The 19,515-nt window shown below is 36.2% G+C and overlaps 1 protein-coding gene across 6 annotated transcripts in view; it reads left to right on the top strand.

Moving 5' to 3' along the window:
• The window catches only part of plekhg5b (pleckstrin homology domain containing, family G (with RhoGef domain) member 5b), a 178,084-nt gene that overhangs the window by 131,732 nt on the left and 26,837 nt on the right, over positions 1–19,515 (top strand). For all 6 annotated transcript variants that reach the window (XM_061902683.1, XM_061902681.1, XM_061902685.1 and 3 more), the window contains 5 exons: positions 2,960–3,130; positions 5,578–5,673; positions 8,315–8,515; positions 10,619–10,729; positions 12,590–12,739. In XM_061902683.1, the coding sequence (XP_061758667.1) occupies positions 2,960–3,130; positions 5,578–5,673; positions 8,315–8,515; positions 10,619–10,729; positions 12,590–12,739 (729 nt within the window). The remainder of the gene's footprint in view (positions 1–2,959; positions 3,131–5,577; positions 5,674–8,314; positions 8,516–10,618; positions 10,730–12,589; positions 12,740–19,515) is intronic.

The following is a 19,515-nucleotide window of genomic DNA, read 5'->3' as shown; positions in this document are numbered from 1 at the left end:
ATGCAATAAAATATAACAACTAATAAACCAATAATAATATGGTTAAGAAATACTGATGTAAAGGGTAGGTGTCGCACCATTTTCTGTTTCAACATGTTCTATCTACACTTCTGTTAAAATGTAATAATCACTTATTCGTCTCTTCTTTGATACTTTTAGATTAGTTTTGGATGATACCAGACATTTAATTATCAATCCGATACCAAGTAGTTACAGGATCATTCAATAAAATATAACATATAATAAACCAATAATAAAATGGATAAGAATTACTGATGTAAAGGGTAGGTGTCGCACCATTTTCTGTCTTAACATGTTTTATCTACACTTCTGTTAGAATGTAATAATCACATATTCGTCTCTTCTTTTATACTTTACGTTAGTTTTGGATGATACCACACATTTAGGTATCGATCCGATACCAAGTAGTTACAGGATCATGCAATAAAATATAACAACTAATAAACCAATAATAATATGGTTAAGAAATACAGATGTAAAGGGTAGGTGTCGCACTATTTTCTGTTTCTCAACATGTTCTATCTACACTTCTGTTAAAATGTAATAATCACTTATTCTTTTCTTCTTTGATACTTTACATTAGTTTTGGATAATACCACACATTTAGGTTTCGATCCGATACCAAGTAGTTACAGGATCATGCAATAAAATATAACACCTAATAAACCAATAATAATATGGTTAAGAAATACTGATGTAAAGGGTAGGTGTCGCGCTATTTTCTGTTTCTCAACATGTTCTATCTACACTTCTGTTAAAATGTAATAATCACTAATTCGTCTCTTCTTTGATACTTTACATTAGTTTTGGACGATACCACTTATTTAGGTATCGATCCTGTTACCAAGTAGTTACAGGATCATCCAATAAAATATAACACCTAATAAACCAATAATAATATGGTTAAGAAATACTGATGTAAAGGGTAGGTGTCGCGCTATTTTCTGTTTTAACATGTTCTATCTACACTTCTGTTAAAATGTAATAATCACTTATTCTTTTCTTCTTTGATACTTTACATTAGTTTTGGATGATACCACACATAAACCAATAATAATATGGTTAAGAAATACTGATGTAAAGGGTAGGTGTCGCGCTATTTTCTGTTTTAACATGTTCTATCTACACTTCTGTTAAAATGTAATAATCACTAATTCGTCTCTTCTTTGATACTTTACATTAGTTTTGGACGATACCACACATTTAGGTATCGATCCGATACCAAGTAGTTACAGGATCATGCAATAAAATATAACAACTAATAAACCAATAATAATATGGTTAAGAAATACGGTTAAGAAATACGGATGTAAAGGGTAGGTGTCGCGCTATTTTCTGTTTCAACATGTTCTATCTACACTTCTGTTAAAATGTAATAATCACTTATTTGTCTCTTCTTTGATACTTTACATTAGTTTTAAAACATGAATATAACATAAAACCTAATTCTGGCAAAGTTTCACACGATTGTCTTTATTTTTTTTTAAAGATAGTTTGTCAACAAAGCGTCAAATGCTGGGCGTATACCAGACCTGGACAAATTAAAGCCTGTTAATCTTTTCAATTCGGCCCTACGGACATTCACAACTATTTTTTTTTTTTTAGATCTTTAAGATGGAAAGTGTAGCTGCCATTATGATGTGCAGTCATGTTTTCTGATGACCGTAAGTCTTCAACACTACAAAGTATTTCAATGTGTATTGAGAGTGTATTGTTGCCGGTGCTGTAGCCGTGGCTAACAAGCCAGCTCGCTCGGTGACTGACTACCGACATGATTTTGGGATTATTTTAAAAGTGTGTCTGACGGATAAAAAAACTGGCAATTTGCAACGACTGCAAAAAAAGTTGGTTATGCGAGGAGGAACCGCGACGTCTTCCTTTTAATACGAGCAATTCGATCTCGCACCTTTTCAAGAATCATAAGGAGATAACACGATGAATACAAGCGAAAGATGGATAAAAAAGGAAACACCGGAAAAAAAACGTAGTACCACGCAGTTGTCGCTTAAAGACTCTTCCAAAAAAAAAACAAAGATACAACAAAAGCTCACGTTGTGGCATATGTGCCAACCCTCCCGGATTTTCTGGGAGACTCCCGATATTCAGCGCCTCTCCCGAAAACCTCCCGGGACAAATTTTGTCCCGAAACTCTCCCGAAATTCAGGCGGAGCTGGAGGCTACGGCCCCTCCAGCTCTATGCGGACCTGTTTTCAAGGCCCCTTTCCCACAATATAAACAGTGTGCCTGCCCAATGACATTATAAGTGTAGAATGATCGAGGGCGAGTTCTTGGTTTCTTATGTGGGTTTATCGTTAGGCAGTTTCATTAACGTCCTCCCGGCGCGGTAACAACACACAACAACAGCAGTCACGTTATCGTCTGCCGTAAACAGCAATGTTGTGACACTCTTAAACAGGACAATACTGCCATCTGCTGTACATGCATATGTGACGATAACGTCTACGGCTTTTAGAGAGCGCAGTGCCCAACTGCGCACACAACAAGGAGACAACGCGGAAGAACGAGGAAGATACAGCATGTTCAGCATGGTTAGAAAAATAGTGAAAGAGAATAGAACAAGGATGGACAATTCAACCCTTAACTCAACAATGAGTAGATGAGTGTTATGTGTGTGTGTATATGTGTAAATAAATGAACACTGAAATTCAAATATTTCTCTTATTTAAAATACTTGACTTGGTGAACTCTAGCTGTAAATATACTCCTCCTTTCTTAACCCCCCCCCCACACTCCTCCCGAAATCAGAGGTATCACAGTTGGCAAGTATGCGTTGTGGTCAACAAAGCGTCAAATGGTGTTTATGACACGTTTATTACCTGTTTAATCCAATTGTTAAGGGTCTTGCACGGTTGCATAAAGATGCACGAAAGCAGCGCATTGCGTCGTCGCTAACCACTTGGCGTTGTGCCGCCAACAGGAAGTAGATCGCCTGGAGCAGCTGCAGAGCAAGCTGCACTCCTACACGCTCTTCGAGCTGCCGAAGGTGCCGCGGCAGCTCTCCTTCCACCAGAACTCCTGGGAGGAAGACGAGCAGGAGCCGGACCTGGTCCTGGAGGACAGCTGGCAGATGCTGCTGGACAATGCCGAGGTAAGCCGGAGCTTAGGCCCCGCCTCCCGGCGCCGTTGTCCACATCCCGCTAACCCACGTTGTTCGAAAATATTAACTTATGCAGTAACATATTGTGTCATTTATCTACCTATTATTTTGTCAACATTAAGGACAAACTGTAAGAATGGATTATTAACTCATGCAGTAACATATTGTGTCATTTATCTACCTATTATTTTTTTCAACATTATAAAGGACAAACTGTAAAAATTGGTTATTAACTCATGCAGTAACATATTGTGTCATTTATCCACCTATTATTTTGTCAACATTATAAAGGACAAACTGTAAAAATTGGTTATTAACTCATGCAGTAACATATTGTGTCATTTATCCACCTATTATTTTGTCAACATTATAAAGGACAAACTGTAAAAATGGATTATTAACTCATGCAGTAACATATTGTGTCATTTATCTACCTATTATTTTGTCAACATTATAAAGGACAAACTGTAAAAATGTATTAGCTTATGCAGTAACATATTGTGTCATTTGTCTACCTATTATTTTGTCAACATAAAGGACAAACTGTAAAAATGGATTATTAACTTATGCAGTAACATATTATGTCATTTACCTATTATTTTGTCAACATTATAAAGGACAAACTGTAAAAAAATAATCATTAACTTATGCAGTAACATATTGTGTCATTTATCTACCTATTATTTTGTCAACATTATAAAGGACAAACTGTAAAAATGGATTATTAACTCATGCAGTAACATATTGTGTCATTTATCTACCTATTATTTTGTCAACATTATAAAGGACAAACTGTAAAAATGGATTATTAACTCATGCAGTAACATATTGTCATTTATCTACCTATTATTTTGTCAACATTATAAAGGACAAACTGTAAAAATGGATTATTAACTTATGCAGTAAAATATTGTGTCATTTGTCTACCTATTATTTTGTCAACATAAAGGACAAACTGTAAAAATAAATTATTAACTTATGCAGTAACATATTGTGTCATTTATCTACCTATTTTGTCAACAGTAAGGACAAACTGTAAAAATTGATTATTAACTTATGCAGTAACATATTGTGTCATTTATCTACCTATTATTTTGTCAACATAAAGGACAAACTGTAAAAATGGATTATTAACTCATGCAGTAACATATTGTGTCATTTATCTACCTATTATTTTGTCAACATTATAAAGGACAAACTGTAAAAATGGGTTATTAATTTCTGCAGTAACATATTGTGTCATTTATCCACCTATTATTTTGTCAACATTCTTAGGGACAAACTGTAAAAAATGATTATTAATCTATTAGTTCATTTACTGTTAATATCTGCTTACTTTCTGTTTGAACATGTTCTATCTACACTTCTGTTAAAATGTAATAATCACTTATTCTTCTCTTCTTTGATACTTTACATTATTTTTGGACGATACCACACAATTAGTAATCGATCCGATACCAAGTAGTTACAGGATCATACAATAAAATAGAAAACCTAAAGAAATACTGATGTAAAGGGTAGGTGTCGCACCATTTTCTCTCTTAACATGTTCTATCTACACTTCTGTTCAAATGTAATAATCGCTTATTCTTCTCTACTTTACATTAGTTTTGGACGATACCACACATTTAGGTATCGATCCGATACCAAGTAGTTACAGGATCATACAATAAAATATAAAACCTAAAGAAATACTGATGTAAAGGGTAGGTGTCGCACCATTTTCTGTCTTAACATGTTCTATCTACACTTCTGTTAAAATGTAATAATCACTTATTCTTCTCTTCTTTGATACTTTACATTAGTTTTGGATGATACCAGACATTTAGGTGTCGATTCGATACCAAGTAGTTACAGGATCATACATTGGTCATATTAAAATTGTCCTGGGACATATTTACTGAGGTCATAAACATACAAATTTTTAACAAAAAAATATCGACGTAATCATAGTAGAATCGACTGGACACGTTCCTGCACTTGGTATCATTACAGTGGACGTCATGTGTAGATCCCACCCATGGCGTTGGTTGACATTGTGACGCCGGCAAGCTATTGTATTCTACGGTGTGTCGTGAAGCATGTTTAGCTATTCCTCGTCCTCCAGTGATAATGCTACTTGCAATTGTCACCACGGAGGCGAAGGATTAGTGATTTTGAAGTAGCTAAAACTTTAGCTGCTAGCTAGCTCGCCATGTCTTAAAGCAACTCTTCCTCAACTTTATCTTTATTTTGTACGCCAATATGAGTCCGTTCTCCTTTTCCCTTGTTAGTACTCTGTGCGTTCGTGCTGCCGAACATGCTCCTCTGCTTGTAAAACCAGCAATACCGCGTATAGTACCAGATAATGATTCATTAGCACTATACCAGTGCCGGTGTACCGTACATACCCTAGTTTGTGTGACGTTAAGGTGGTGTGCATTTGTTGTGTTTGTTAGACGCTGACAAGGCGACAGTTCCACCAGCAGGAGGCGATATGGGAGCTGCTGCAGACGGAGGCCACGTACATTAAGAAACTCAGGGTCATCACGGATGTAAGCACACACACACACACACACACACACACACACTTGTAGTACACGTGCACAAAAGTCACAGTTAGAGATGTCCGATAATGGCTTTTTTGCCGATATTGTCCAATTCTTAATTACCGATTCCGATATCAGCCGATACGGATATACATACGGTGGTGGAATGAACACATTGTTATGCCTCATTTTGTTGTGATGCATTACACATTGTAACAAGGTTGTCCAAAAGCAGCGACTTTTGTTGTTGTTTCCTGCCTTTACCCATTCAACATATCTTTACCTGCACGTTACCTACCTTCCCTGCATCCTGGGGTCACGCTGGTGCTTCTTTCTGTCACCCATACACGCTGGTGCTTCCTGCCATCACCCAGACAACATGTCTTTACCTGCACATGACCTACCTTCTCTGTATCCTGGAGTCAAACGGGTGCCTCCTTCTTTCACCCAGTCGACATATCTTTACCCGCACAGTACCTACCTTCTCTGCGTTGTGTGGTCACGCTGGTGCTTCTTGCTTTTAAGCGGCCCATCTCGAGACGGCAGCAGCGGTTCGTCTCTCTCTCTCTCTCTCTCTCTCTGGCTCCCACTCCAACTGCTGTGTCTCGTCCCGGCTGCTGCTAATAAAGGCGACAGGTGATTAGATATTGAGGCCCACCTGGGCCATCTACTCACTTGTCGCTGTCTTCGAGGCCGGTCCTGTTTTATTTTCATAGGTCGTGCTACACCTTTGCTTTCCAGGAAGTTTTTTTTTTTTTCTCTGTCCGTCTCTCTCTCAATGGCTCCCACTCCAACAGCCCTGTCTCGTCCCGGCTGCTGCTAAGAAAGGCGACAGGTGATTAGATGACGAGGCCCACCTGGGCCATCTACTCACCTGTCGCTGTCTTCGAGGCCGGTCCTTGCACACCCCGTTCCGCGGCGATACAACACTGTTTTATTTTCATAGGTCGTGCTAGGCTTTTTCTTTCCAGCAATATGTCTTTTTTTTCTCAGTTCGTCTCTCTCTCTCTTTCTCTCTCTCTCTGGCTTCCACTCCAACTGGTGTGTCTCGTCCCGGCTGCTGCTAATAAAGGCGACAGGTGATTAGATAACGAGGCCCACCTGGGCCATCTACTCACTTGTCGCTGTCTTCGAGCCCGGTCCTGTTTTATTTTCATAGGTCGTGCTACACCTTTGCTTTCCAGGAAGGTGTCTTTTTTTCTCTGTCCGTCTCTCTCTCAATGGCTCCCACTCCAACAGCCATGTCTCGTCCCGGCTGCTGCTAATAAAGGCGACAGGTGATTAGATAACGAAGCCCATCTGGGCTATCTACTCACTTGTTGCTCTCTTCGAGGCCGATCCTTGCACACCCCGTTCTGTGGCGATACAACACTGTTTTATTTTCATAGGTCGCGCTAGGCCTTTGCTTTCCAGCAAATTGTCTTTTTTTTTTCTCCGTCCGTTTCTCTATCTCTCTCTGGCTCCCACTACAACTGCCGTGTCTCGGCCCAGCTGCTGCTAATAAAGGCAACAGGTGATTAGATAACGAGGCCCACCTGGGCCATCTACTCACTCATCGCTCTCTTCGAGGCCGGTCCTTGCACACCCCGTTCCGCGGCGGTACAACACTGTTTTATTTTCATAGGTCGTGCTAGGCTTTTTCTTTCCAGCAAATTGTCCTTTTGTTCTCGGTTCGCCTCTCTCTCTCTCTCTCTCTCTCTCTGGCTCCCACTCTAACTGCCGTGACTCGCCCCGGCTGCTGCTAATAAAGGCGACAGGTGATTAGATAACGAGGTCCACCTGGGCCATCTACTCACTTGTCGCTGTCTTTTAGGCCGGTCCTGTTTTATTTTCATAGGTCGTGCTACACCTTTGCTTTCCAGGAAGTTGTCTTTTTTTTTCTGTGTCCGTCTCTCTCTCTCAATGGCTCCCACTCCAACAGCCGTGTCTCGTTCCGGCTGCTGCTAATAAAGGCGACAGGTGATTAGATAACGAGGCCCACCTGGGCCATCTACTCACCTGTCGCTGTCTTTGAGGCTGGTCCTTGCACACCCCGTTCCGCAGCGGTACAACACTGTTTTATTTTCATAGGCCGTGCTACATCTTTGCTTTCCAGGAAGTTGTCTATTTTTTTCTCTGTCCGTCTCTCTCTCAATGGCTCCCACTCCAACTGCCATGTCTCGCCCCGGCTGCTGCTAATAAAGGCGACAGGTGATTAGATAACGAAGCCCACCTGGGCAATCTACTCACTTGTTGCTCTCTTCAAGGCCGGTCCTTGCACACCCCGTTCTGTGGCGATACAACACTGTTTTATTTTCATAGGTCGTGCTAGGCCTTTGCTTTCCAGCAAATTGTCATTTTTTTTCTCCGTTCGTCTCTCTCAATGGCTCCCACTCCAACTGCCGTGTCTCGCCCCGGCTGCTGCTAATAAAGGCGATTGGTGATTCGATACCCATCTACCCACTTGTCGCTGGCTTTGAGGCCAGTCTTTACACACCATGTTCCACGGCAGGCCCGCAGGCCACGGCCCCCCCTCCACAGCGATGTACACAACAAAAAGATGATACACACCACATTGTACACAAAGGTCTTAACACGATACACACACTTAACAGTACACATACACAACAAAAGTAGCGTCGAGTGTTATAAAGTGATGTATTTGCAGCTGTTCCTGTGCGGCCTGCTCAACCTGCAGGAGAGCGGCTTCTTCAGCGAGGTGGAGCCCCTCCGCCTCTTCAGCAACGTCCAGGAGATCGTCCGTCTGCACAGCGCCCTGTGGAACCAGGTCATGCGCCCCCTGCTGGACAAGGCCAGGAAGGCCCGCGCCCTGCTCGACCCCACGGACCTACAGCGGGGCTTTCGGACGGTCAGTCGCAGACTTTTTCTCGTCTCCGCGTGACCAAAATCCTTCTTTTTGCATTGGCAGCCTATAACTCACGAGTCTGAGGGCGTAGAGCAGAGGTGTCAAAGTCGTTTTCACTGAGGGCCGCGTGGCAAATATATTTTGCCCCAGAGGGCCGCTTCTAACAGTAAATACTATTATTACTCAATTTTTTTATGCTTTTTTTTATGTTTTCAAAACTAAAATGTAAAAAAATATATATGGTAATTTGCAATAATGTAGTGTATATTACTGTAAATGGAAAATTAGTACTGCTGTTTTTATGGTGTAAAAAAAAACAACACAGCACATGCCATAATTTTACTGTAAAATTTACATTTGTTTTTTTTACTGTAAATACAAATAAATAACCTGCAATTTTCACAGTAAAATTTTTGCACTTGATCTGCCAGCTTTTTCTTTCCATTATTATTATTATTTATTTTTTTGCAAATCAACAACTGTAGTTTTTTGGGTGTCCATCCATTTCCTACCGCTTATCCCTTTCGAGGGGGTGCGGGGGGTGCTGGAGCCTATCTTAGCTACAATCGGGCGGAAGGCGGCGTACACCCTGGACAAGTCGCCAACTCATCGCAGGGTTACTGTAAATGGGAAAACAGTTCTGCTGTTTTTATGGTAATAAAAAATAAAAGTTGGCAGTTCAGGTGCAAATATGTAATTGTAAAAAATGCAGTTTTTTTTAATTTACAGTAAAATATATATATTTATATATATTTTATTTTTTATTTTTTTTAAACAGAAATGTATATTTCTTTAAAAAAAAACTGGCAGCTTAGGTGCCAAATTGTTACTGTAAAAACTGCATTTTTTTTTATTTACAGTAAAAATCTTATTTTAAATTAAAATTTAAAAGTAAAAATTAACATTTGGTTTTTTTACTGTAAATTTTAAAAAATGTAATTTTTACAGTAACTTTTTGGCACCTGAGCTGCCAGCTTTGTTTTTGTTTTTTAACCATAAAAACAGCATACCATTTAAAAAAAAAAGAAAAAAAAGTCAATTTTAAAATAAAAATTGACATTTGTTTTACTGTAAAATTTTTGCACCTGAGCTGCCAGCTTTTTTGTTGTTGTTTTTTACCACAAATCAACAGCTGTAGTTTTTTGGGTGTCCATCCATTTTTCTATCGCTTATCCCTTCCGGGGTCGCGGGGGTGGGGGGGCTGGAGCCTATCTCAGCTACAATCGGGCGGAAGGCGGCGTACACCCTGGACAAGTCGCCACCTCATCGCACTGTAAATGGGAAAACAGTACTGCTGTTTTATGGTAAAAAAAAAAAAAAAAAGCCCGCAGCTCATGTGCAAAAATGTTACTGGAAAAATTGCAGGGTTTTTTATTCACACTAAAAAAACAACAAATGTCAATTTTAAAGTAAAATTTTACATTTGTTTAAAAAAAAAAGCTGGCAGCTCAGGTGCAAAAATTGCATTTTTCTTACAATTTACAGTAAAATGTTTATTTCAAAGTAAACATTTACATTTGTTTTGAAAAGCAAATGTAAATTTTCAAGTAAAAATTTACATTTTAAAAAACAAGCAAAAAAAAAAAGCTGGCAGCTCAGATGCCAAAATGTTATTGTAAAAATTTGCATTTTTTTTTTGCAATTTACAGTAGAATGTTTATCTTAAAGTAAAATTTAGAGTAAAAATTTACATTTGTTTTAAAAAACAAATGTCAATTTTAAAGTAAAAATTGACATTTGTTTTGTTTATTGTTAATTTTTAAAAAAATGCAATTTTTACAGTAGCCTTTTGGCACGTGAGCTGCCAAATTTTAGTTTTTTACCATAAAACAGCATACCATAAAAAAAAATTTAAAAATTTAAATTTTAACGTAAAAAAAAATAAAAATGTTTACTTTAACTAAAAAAAATGCAATTTTTTGCAGTAAAGTTTTGGCACCTGAGCTGCCAGTTTTTTTTAACCTTTTTTTTTTTCACTGCAAATTAACAACTTTTTTGGGTGTCCATCCATTTTTTCTACCGCTTGTCCCTTATTCCCAATAGATGGAGTATAATGGGTGATGAAATGATGTGGTCAGTAACAAACGTGTGTGGTTTTGTGTGCAGTTCTCCTCCAGGTTCAAGCCCTACATCCGCTACTGCATGGAGGAGGAGAGCTGCATGGAGAACATGCGAGCGCTGCTCAGGGACAACGAGCTCTTCAGGACCTACGTGACGGTGAGGCCGCCTCAGCACCCCCTTTTTTCTTGTTTTTTTTACATAAAACACATAAAATATACATTTTCACCACTTCCATGCATCCATTTTCTACTTGTGATCTGATTGGCTATCGCAACTGTCTATCAACTGTATGTGTTCTCAAATTCATCCGCTAACAGTCCCAGGGAGCATCCAATCACAGGACACGTAGTATGTTTTGGTTTTTTTTCCTTTTACGGAAGGTTTTTTGTAGAGAATAAATGATGAAAAAAACACTTAAATGAACGGTTTAAAAGAGGAGAAAACAGGAAAAAAATGAAAATTAAATTTTGAAACATAGTTTATCTTCATTTTCGAATCTTTATAAATCAAAATTCAACCGAAGAAAAAAATGAAGAGAAAAACTAGCTAATTCGAATCTTTTTGAAAAAATTTGAAAAATAATTTATGGAACATCATTAGTAATTTTTCCTGATTAAGATTAATTTTTGAATTTTGATGACATGTTTTAAATAGGTTAACAAATTGGACAAAGCTATATTTCTAACAAAGACAAATCATTATTTCTTCTAGTTTTTCCACAACAAAAATTTTAAAAGAAATTCAAAAGACTTTGAAATAAGATTTAAATTTGAACATTTTGTAGATTTGCCAGAATAATTTTTTTTGAATTTTAATCATAAGTTTGAAGAAATATTTCACAAATAATCTTCGTCAAAAAAACAGAAGCTAAAATGAAGAATTAAATTAAAATGTATTTATTATTCTTTACAATAAAAAAAATTAATTTACTTGAACATTGATTTAAATTGTCAGGAAAGAAGAGGAAGGAATTTAAAAGGTAAAAATGTATATGTGTTTAAAAATCCAAAAATAATTTTTAAGGTTGTATTTTTTCCTCTAAAATTGTCTTCCTGAATGTTACAAGAAGCAAAGTAAAAAAATAAATGAATTTATTTAAACAAGTGAAGACCAAGTCTTTAAAATATTTTCTTGGATTTTCAAATTCTATTTGAGTTTTGTCTCTCTTAGAATTAAAAATGTCAAGCAAAGCGAAACCAGCTTGCTAGTAAATAAATACAATTCTAAAAAATGGAGGCAGCTCACTGGTAAGTGCTGCTATTTGAGCTATTTTTAGAACAGGCCAGCGGGCGACTCATCTGGTCCTTACGGGCGACCTGGTGCCCGCGTTGGTGGCCCCTGATTTACATGCTTTTTTTTGTATTTCTCTTTGCTATTTGGGCTTATTTGAGATAGGCTCCCCGCAACCCCGAAAGGGACAAGCGGTAGAAAATGACGGATGGATGGACCTCAATTAGAATAACAAATTAAGAATCATCTTTTGATATGATGTACTTAAGTCCGTAAGTCCACATACATGTACTTCATGTTTAGTGACATGCTAATTCCTATTTTTTCCAAATTCCCTTGTATGTTATACTCTTCTGACACCACCAGATGGCAGTATAAGTGTCCACATAAGCGGCCATAAGACCCCAATTCAGTAGTGTACACACTTTTGGAAATAAGAGTTAAAAGGGGATTTTAGACCTTTAGGCCTTTAGAGGTTTTAAATGTTTATTTACACGCTTTAGTTGTTTCCAAACGGTGCCTATGACAAGGCAGTAAAACGGCTGATCAAACAAAACAGAGGTCCTCGTCGCTCTCCAATCAGCGAAGCAGAGTTAATTTTGGGTGAATTTACTGAGGCATTTGTGAAAGTGAAACAATGCAAAAAGAATGCTGTTGTAAGTTAATAAAACCAACAAACATTAGCATGTTAGCTCGTGCTAACAAAGCTAACTTTATTACGTTATGACACCGCACGTCTTCCCATGTGTAACGCATTACTTTCTTTTTGTGTGTGTGTGTGTGTAGTGGGGGGAGACCCACAAACAATGCAACCGCCTGAAGCTGGCGGACATGCTGGCCAAACCTCACCAGCGCCTCACCAAATATCCTCTGCTGCTGCAGAGAGTGCTCAAGAAGACGGACGACCCAGCCGCCCGCGATGTCCTCAGTGGCATGGTAACTTTGTCTGTTACCTGTTTATTACATGTTGATTACATGTTTGTCTAATCAGTGGCATGGTAACTTTGTCTGTTACGTGTTTATTACATGTTTATTACATGTTTGTCTAATCAGTGGCATGGTAACTTTGTCTGTTACGTGTTTATTACATGTTTATTACATGTTTGTCTAATCAGTGGCATGGTAACTTTGTCTGTTACGTGTTTATTACATGTTTATTACATGTTTGTCTAATAAGTGGCATGGTAACTTTGTCTGTTACGTGTTTATTACATAGTTATTACATGTTTATTACAAGTTTGTCTAATCAGTGGCATGGTAACTTTGTCTGTTACGTGTTTATTACATGTTTATTACATGTTTGTCTAATCAGTGGCATGGTAACTTTGTCTGTTACGTGTTTATTACATGTTTATTACATGTTTGTCTAATCAGTGGCATGGTAACTTTGTCTGTTACGTGTTTATTACATGTTTATTACATGTTTGTCTAATCAGTGGCATGGTAACTTTGTCTGTTACGTGTTTATTACATGTTTATTACATGTTTGTCTAATAAGTGGCATGGTAACTTTGTCTGTTACGTGTTTATTACATGTTTATTACATGTTTGTCTAATAAGTGGCATGGTAACTTTGTCTGTTACCTGTTTATTACATGTTGATTACATGTTGATTACATGTTTGTCTAATCAGTGGCATGGTAACTTTGTCTGTTACGTGTTTATTACATGTTTATTACATGTTTGTCTAATCAGTGGCATGGTAACTTTGTCTGTTACGTGTTTATTACATGTTTGTCTAATAAGTGGCATGGTAACTTTGTCTGTTACGTGTTTATTACATGTTTATTACATGTTTGTCTAATCAGTGGCATGGTAACTTTGTCTGTTACGTGTTTATTACATGTTGATTACATGTTTGTCTAATCAGTGGCATGGTAACTTTGTCTGTTACGTGTTTATTACATGTTTATTACATGTTTGTCTAATAAGTGGCATGGTAACTTTGTCTGTTACGTGTTTATTACATAGTTATTACATGTTTATTACAAGTTTGTCTAATCAGTGGCATGGTAACTTTGTCTGTTACGTGTTTATTACATGTTTATTACATGTTTGTCTAATCAGTGGCATGGTAACTTTGTCTGTTACGTGTTTATTACATGTTTATTACATGTTTGTCTAATCAGTGGCATGGTAACTTTGTCTGTTACGTGTTTATTACATGTTTATTACATGTTTGTCTAATCAGTGGCATGGTAACTTTGTCTGTTACGTGTTTATTACATGTTTATTACATGTTTGTCTAATAAGTGGCATGGTAACTTTGTCTGTTACGTGTTTATTACATGTTTATTACATGTTTGTCTAATAAGTGGCATGGTAACTTTGTCTGTTACCTGTTTATTACATGTTGATTACATGTTGATTACATGTTTGTCTAATCAGTGGCATGGTAACTTTGTCTGTTACGTGTTTATTACATGTTTATTACATGTTTGTCTAATCAGTGGCATGGTAACTTTGTCTGTTACGTGTTTATTACATGTTTGTCTAATAAGTGGCATGGTAACTTTGTCTTACGTGTTTATTACATAGTTATTACATGTTTATTACAAGTTTGTCTAATCAGTGGCATGGTAACTTTGTCTGTTACGTGTTTATTACATGTTTATTACATGTTTGTCTAATCAGTGGCATGGTAACTTTGTCTGTTACGTGTTTATTACATGTTTATTACATGTTTGTCTAATCAGTGGCATGGTAACTTTGTCTGTTACGTGTTTATTACATGTTTATTACATGTTTGTCTAATCAGTGGCATGGTAACTTTGTCTGTTACGTGTTTATTACATGTTTATTACATGTTTGTCTAATCAGTGACATGGTAACTTTGTCTGTTACGTGTTTATTACATGTTTCTTACATGTTGATTACATGTGTGTCTAATCAATGGCATGGTAGCTTTGTTACGTTGCGTGTTTATTACATGTTTATTACATGTTTGTCTAATCAGTGGCATGGTAACTTTGTCTGTTACGTGTTTATTACATGTTTATTACATGTTTGTCTAATAAGTGGCATGGTAACTTTGTCTGTTACGTGTTTATTACATATTTATTACATGTTTGTCTAATCAGTGACATGGTAACTTTGTCTGTTACGTGTTTATTACATGTTGATTACATGTGTGTCTAATCAGTGGCATGGTAACTTTGTCTGTTACGTGTTTATTACATGTTTATTACATGTTTGTCTAATCAGTGGCATGGTAACTTTGTCTGTTACGTGTTTATTACATGTTTGTCTAATCAGTGGCATGGTAACTTTGTCTGTTACGTGTTTATTACATGTTTATTACATGTTTGTCTAATCAGTGGCATGGTAACTTTGTCTGTTACGTGTTTATTACATGTTTATTACATGTTTGTCTAATCAGTGGCATGGTAACTTTGTCTGTTACGTGTTTATTACATGTTTATTACATGTTTGTCTAATCAGTGGCATGGTAACTTTGTCTGTTACGTGTTTATTACATGTTTATTACATGTTTGTCTAATCTGGCATGGTAACTTTGTCTGTTACGTGTTTATTACATGTTTATTACATGTTTGTCTAATCAGTGGCATGGTAACTTTGTCTGTTACGTGTTTATTACATGTTTATTACATGTTTGTCTAATAAGTGGCATGGTAACTTTGTCTGTTACGTGTTTATTACATGTTTATTACATGTTTGTCTAATAAGTGGCATGGTAACTTTGTCTGTTACCTGTTGATTACATGTTGATTACATGTTTGTCTAATCAGTGGCATGGTAACTTTGTCTGTTACGTGTTTATTACATGTTTATTACATGTTTGTCTAATCAGTGGCATGGTAACTTTGTCTGTTACGTGTTTATTACATGTTTATTACATGTTTGTCTAATAAGTGGCATGGTAACTTTGTCTGTTACGTGTTTATTACATAGTTATTACATGTTTATTACAAGTTTGTCTAATCAGTGGCATGGTAACTTTGTCTGTTACGTGTTTATTACATGTTTATTACATGTTTGTCTAATCAGTGGCATGGTAACTTTGTCTGTTACGTGTTTATTACATGTTTATTACATGTTTGTCTAATCAGTGGCATGGTAACTTTGTCTGTTACGTGTTTATTACATGTTTATTACATGTTTGTCTAATCAGTGGCATGGTAACTTTGTCTGTTACGTGTTTATTACATGTTTATTACATGTTTGTCTAATAAGTGGCATGGTAACTTTGTCTGTTACGTGTTTATTACATGTTTATTACATGTTTGTCTAATAAGTGGCATGGTAACTTTGTCTGTTAGTTGTTTATTACATGTTTCTTACATGTTGATTACATGTGTGTCTAATCAATGGCATGGTAGCTTTGTTACGTTGCGTGTTTATTACATGTTTATTACATGTTTGTCTAATCAGTGGCATGGTAACTTTGTCTGTTACGTGTTTATTACATGTTTATTACATGTTTGTCTAATAAGTGGCATGGTAACTTTGTCTGTTACGTGTTTATTACATATTTATTACATGTTTGTCTAATCAGTGACATGGTAACTTTGTCTGTTACGTGTTTATTACATGTTGATTACATGTTGATTACATGTGTGTCTAATCAGTGGCATGGTAACTTTGTCTGTTACGTGTTTATTACATGTTTATTACATGTTTGTCTAATCAGTGGCATGGTAACTTTGTCTGTTACGTGTTTATTACATGTTTGTCTAATCAGTGGCATGGTAACTTTGTCTGTTACGTGTTTATTACATGTTTATTACATGTTTGTCTAATCAGTGGCATGGTAACTTTGTCTGTTACGTGTTTATTACATGTTTATTACATGTTTGTCTAATCAGTGGCATGGTAACTTTGTCTGTTACGTGTTTATTACATGTTTGTCTAATCAGTGGCATGGTAACTTTGTCTGTTACGTGTTTATTACATGTTTATTACATGTTTGTCTAATAAGTGGCATGGTAACTTTGTCTGTTACGTGTTTATTACATGTTTGTCTAATAAGTGGCATGGTAACTTTGTCTGTTACGTGTTTATTACATGTTTCTTACATGTTGATTACATGTGTGTCTAATCAATGGCATGGTAGCTTTGTTACGTTGCGTGTTTATTACATGTTTATTACATGTTTGTCTAATCAGTGGCATGGTAACTTTGTCTGTTACGTGTTTATTACATGTTTATTACATGTTTGTCTAATCAGTGGCATGGTAACTTTGTCTGTTACGTGTTTATTACATGTTTATTACATGTTTGTCTAATCAGTGGCATGGTAACTTTGTCTGTTACGTGTTTATTACATGTTTATTACATGTTTGTCTAATAAGTGGCATGGTAACTTTGTCTGTTACGTGTTTATTACATATTTATTACATGTTTGTCTAATCAGTGACATGGTAACTTTGTCTGTTACGTGTTTATTACATGTTGATTACATGTGTGTCTAATCAATGGCATGGTAACTTTGTTACGTTGCGTGTTTATTACATGTTTATTACATGTTTGTCTAATCAGTGGCATGGTAACTTTGTCTGTTACCTGTTTATTACATGTTGATTACATGTTTGTCTAATCAGTGGCATGGTAACTTTGTCTGTTACGTGTTTATTACATGTTTATTACATGTTTGTCTAATCAGTGGCATGGTAACTTTGTCTGTTACGTGTTTATTACATGTTTATTACATGTTTGTCTAATCAGTGGCATGGTAACTTTGTCTGTTACGTGTTTATTACATGTTTATTACATGTTTGTCTAATAAGTGGCATGGTAACTTTGTCTGTTACGTGTTTATTACATAGTTATTACATGTTTATTACAAGTTTGTCTAATCAGTGGCATGGTAACTTTGTCTGTTACGTGTTTATTACATGTTTATTACATGTTTGTCTAATCAGTGGCATGGTAACTTTGTCTGTTACGTGTTTATTACATGTTTATTACATGTTTGTCTAATCAGTGGCATGGTAACTTTGTCTGTTACGTGTTTATTACATGTTTATTACATGTTTGTCTAATCAGTGGCATGGTAACTTTGTCTGTTACGTGTTTATTACATGTTTATTACATGTTTGTCTAATAAGTGGCATGGTAACTTTGTCTGTTACGTGTTTATTACATGTTTATTACATGTTTGTCTAATAAGTGGCATGGTAACTTTGTCTGTTACCTGTTTATTACATGTTGATTACATGTTGATTACATGTTTGTCTAATCAGTGGCATGGTAACTTTGTCTGTTACGTGTTTATTACATGTTTATTACATGTTTGTCTAATCAGTGGCATGGTAACTTTGTCTGTTACGTGTTTATTACATGTTTATTACATGTTTGTCTAATAAGTGGCATGGTAACTTTGTCTTACGTGTTTATTACATAGTTATTACATGTTTATTACAAGTTTGTCTAATCAGTGGCATGGTAACTTTGTCTGTTACGTGTTTATTACATGTTTATTACATGTTTGTCTAATCAGTGGCATGGTAACTTTGTCTGTTACGTGTTTATTACATGTTTATTACATGTTTGTCTAATCAGTGGCATGGTAACTTTGTCTGTTACGTGTTTATTACATGTTTATTACATGTTTGTCTAATCAGTGGCATGGTAACTTTGTCTGTTACGTGTTTATTACATGTTTATTACATGTTTGTCTAATAAGTGGCATGGTAACTTTGTCTGTTACGTGTTTATTACATGTTTATTACATGTTTGTCTAATAAGTGGCATGGTAACTTTGTCTGTTAGTTGTTTATTACATGTTTCTTACATGTTGATTACATGTGTGTCTAATCAATGGCATGGTAGCTTTGTTACGTTGCGTGTTTATTACATGTTTATTACATGTTTGTCTAATCAGTGGCATGGTAACTTTGTCTGTTACGTGTTTATTACATGTTTATTACATGTTTGTCTAATAAGTGGCATGGTAACTTTGTCTGTTACGTGTTTATTACATATTTATTACATGTTTGTCTAATCAGTGACATGGTAACTTTGTCTGTTACGTGTTTATTACATGTTGATTACATGTTGATTACATGTGTGTCTAATCAGTGGCATGGTAACTTTGTCTGTTACGTGTTTATTACATGTTTGTCTAATCAGTGGCATGGTAACTTTGTCTGTTACGTGTTTATTACATGTTTGTCTAATCAGTGGCATGGTAACTTTGTCTGTTACGTGTTTATTACATGTTTATTACATGTTTGTCTAATCAGTGGCATGGTAACTTTGTCTGTTACGTGTTTATTACATGTTTGTCTAATCAGTGGCATGGTAACTTTGTCTGTTACGTGTTTATTACATGTTTATTACATGTTTGTCTAATCAGTGGCATGGTAACTTTGTCTGTTACGTGTTTATTACATGTTTATTACATGTTTGTCTAATCAGTGGCATGGTAACTTTGTCTGTTACGTGTTTATTACATGTTTGTCTAATCAGTGGCATGGTAACTTTGTCTGTTACGTGTTTATTACATGTTTATTACATGTTTGTCTAATAAGTGGCATGGTAACTTTGTCTGTTACGTGTTTATTACATGTTTATTACATGTTTGTCTAATAAGTGGCATGGTAACTTTGTCTGTTACGTGTTTATTACATGTTTCTTACATGTTGATTACATGTGTGTCTAATCAATGGCATGGTAGCTTTGTTACGTTGCGTGTTTATTACATGTTTATTACATGTTTGTCTAATCAGTGGCATGGTAACTTTGTCTGT

The sequence above is a fragment of the Nerophis ophidion genome, linkage group LG06 (assembly GCF_033978795.1).
Source record: "Nerophis ophidion isolate RoL-2023_Sa linkage group LG06, RoL_Noph_v1.0, whole genome shotgun sequence".
Classification (NCBI taxonomy): domain Eukaryota; kingdom Metazoa; phylum Chordata; class Actinopteri; order Syngnathiformes; family Syngnathidae; genus Nerophis; species Nerophis ophidion.
The sequence above is the reverse complement of the archived record's forward strand: the minus strand, read 5'-3'. Positions and strand labels throughout refer to the sequence as shown.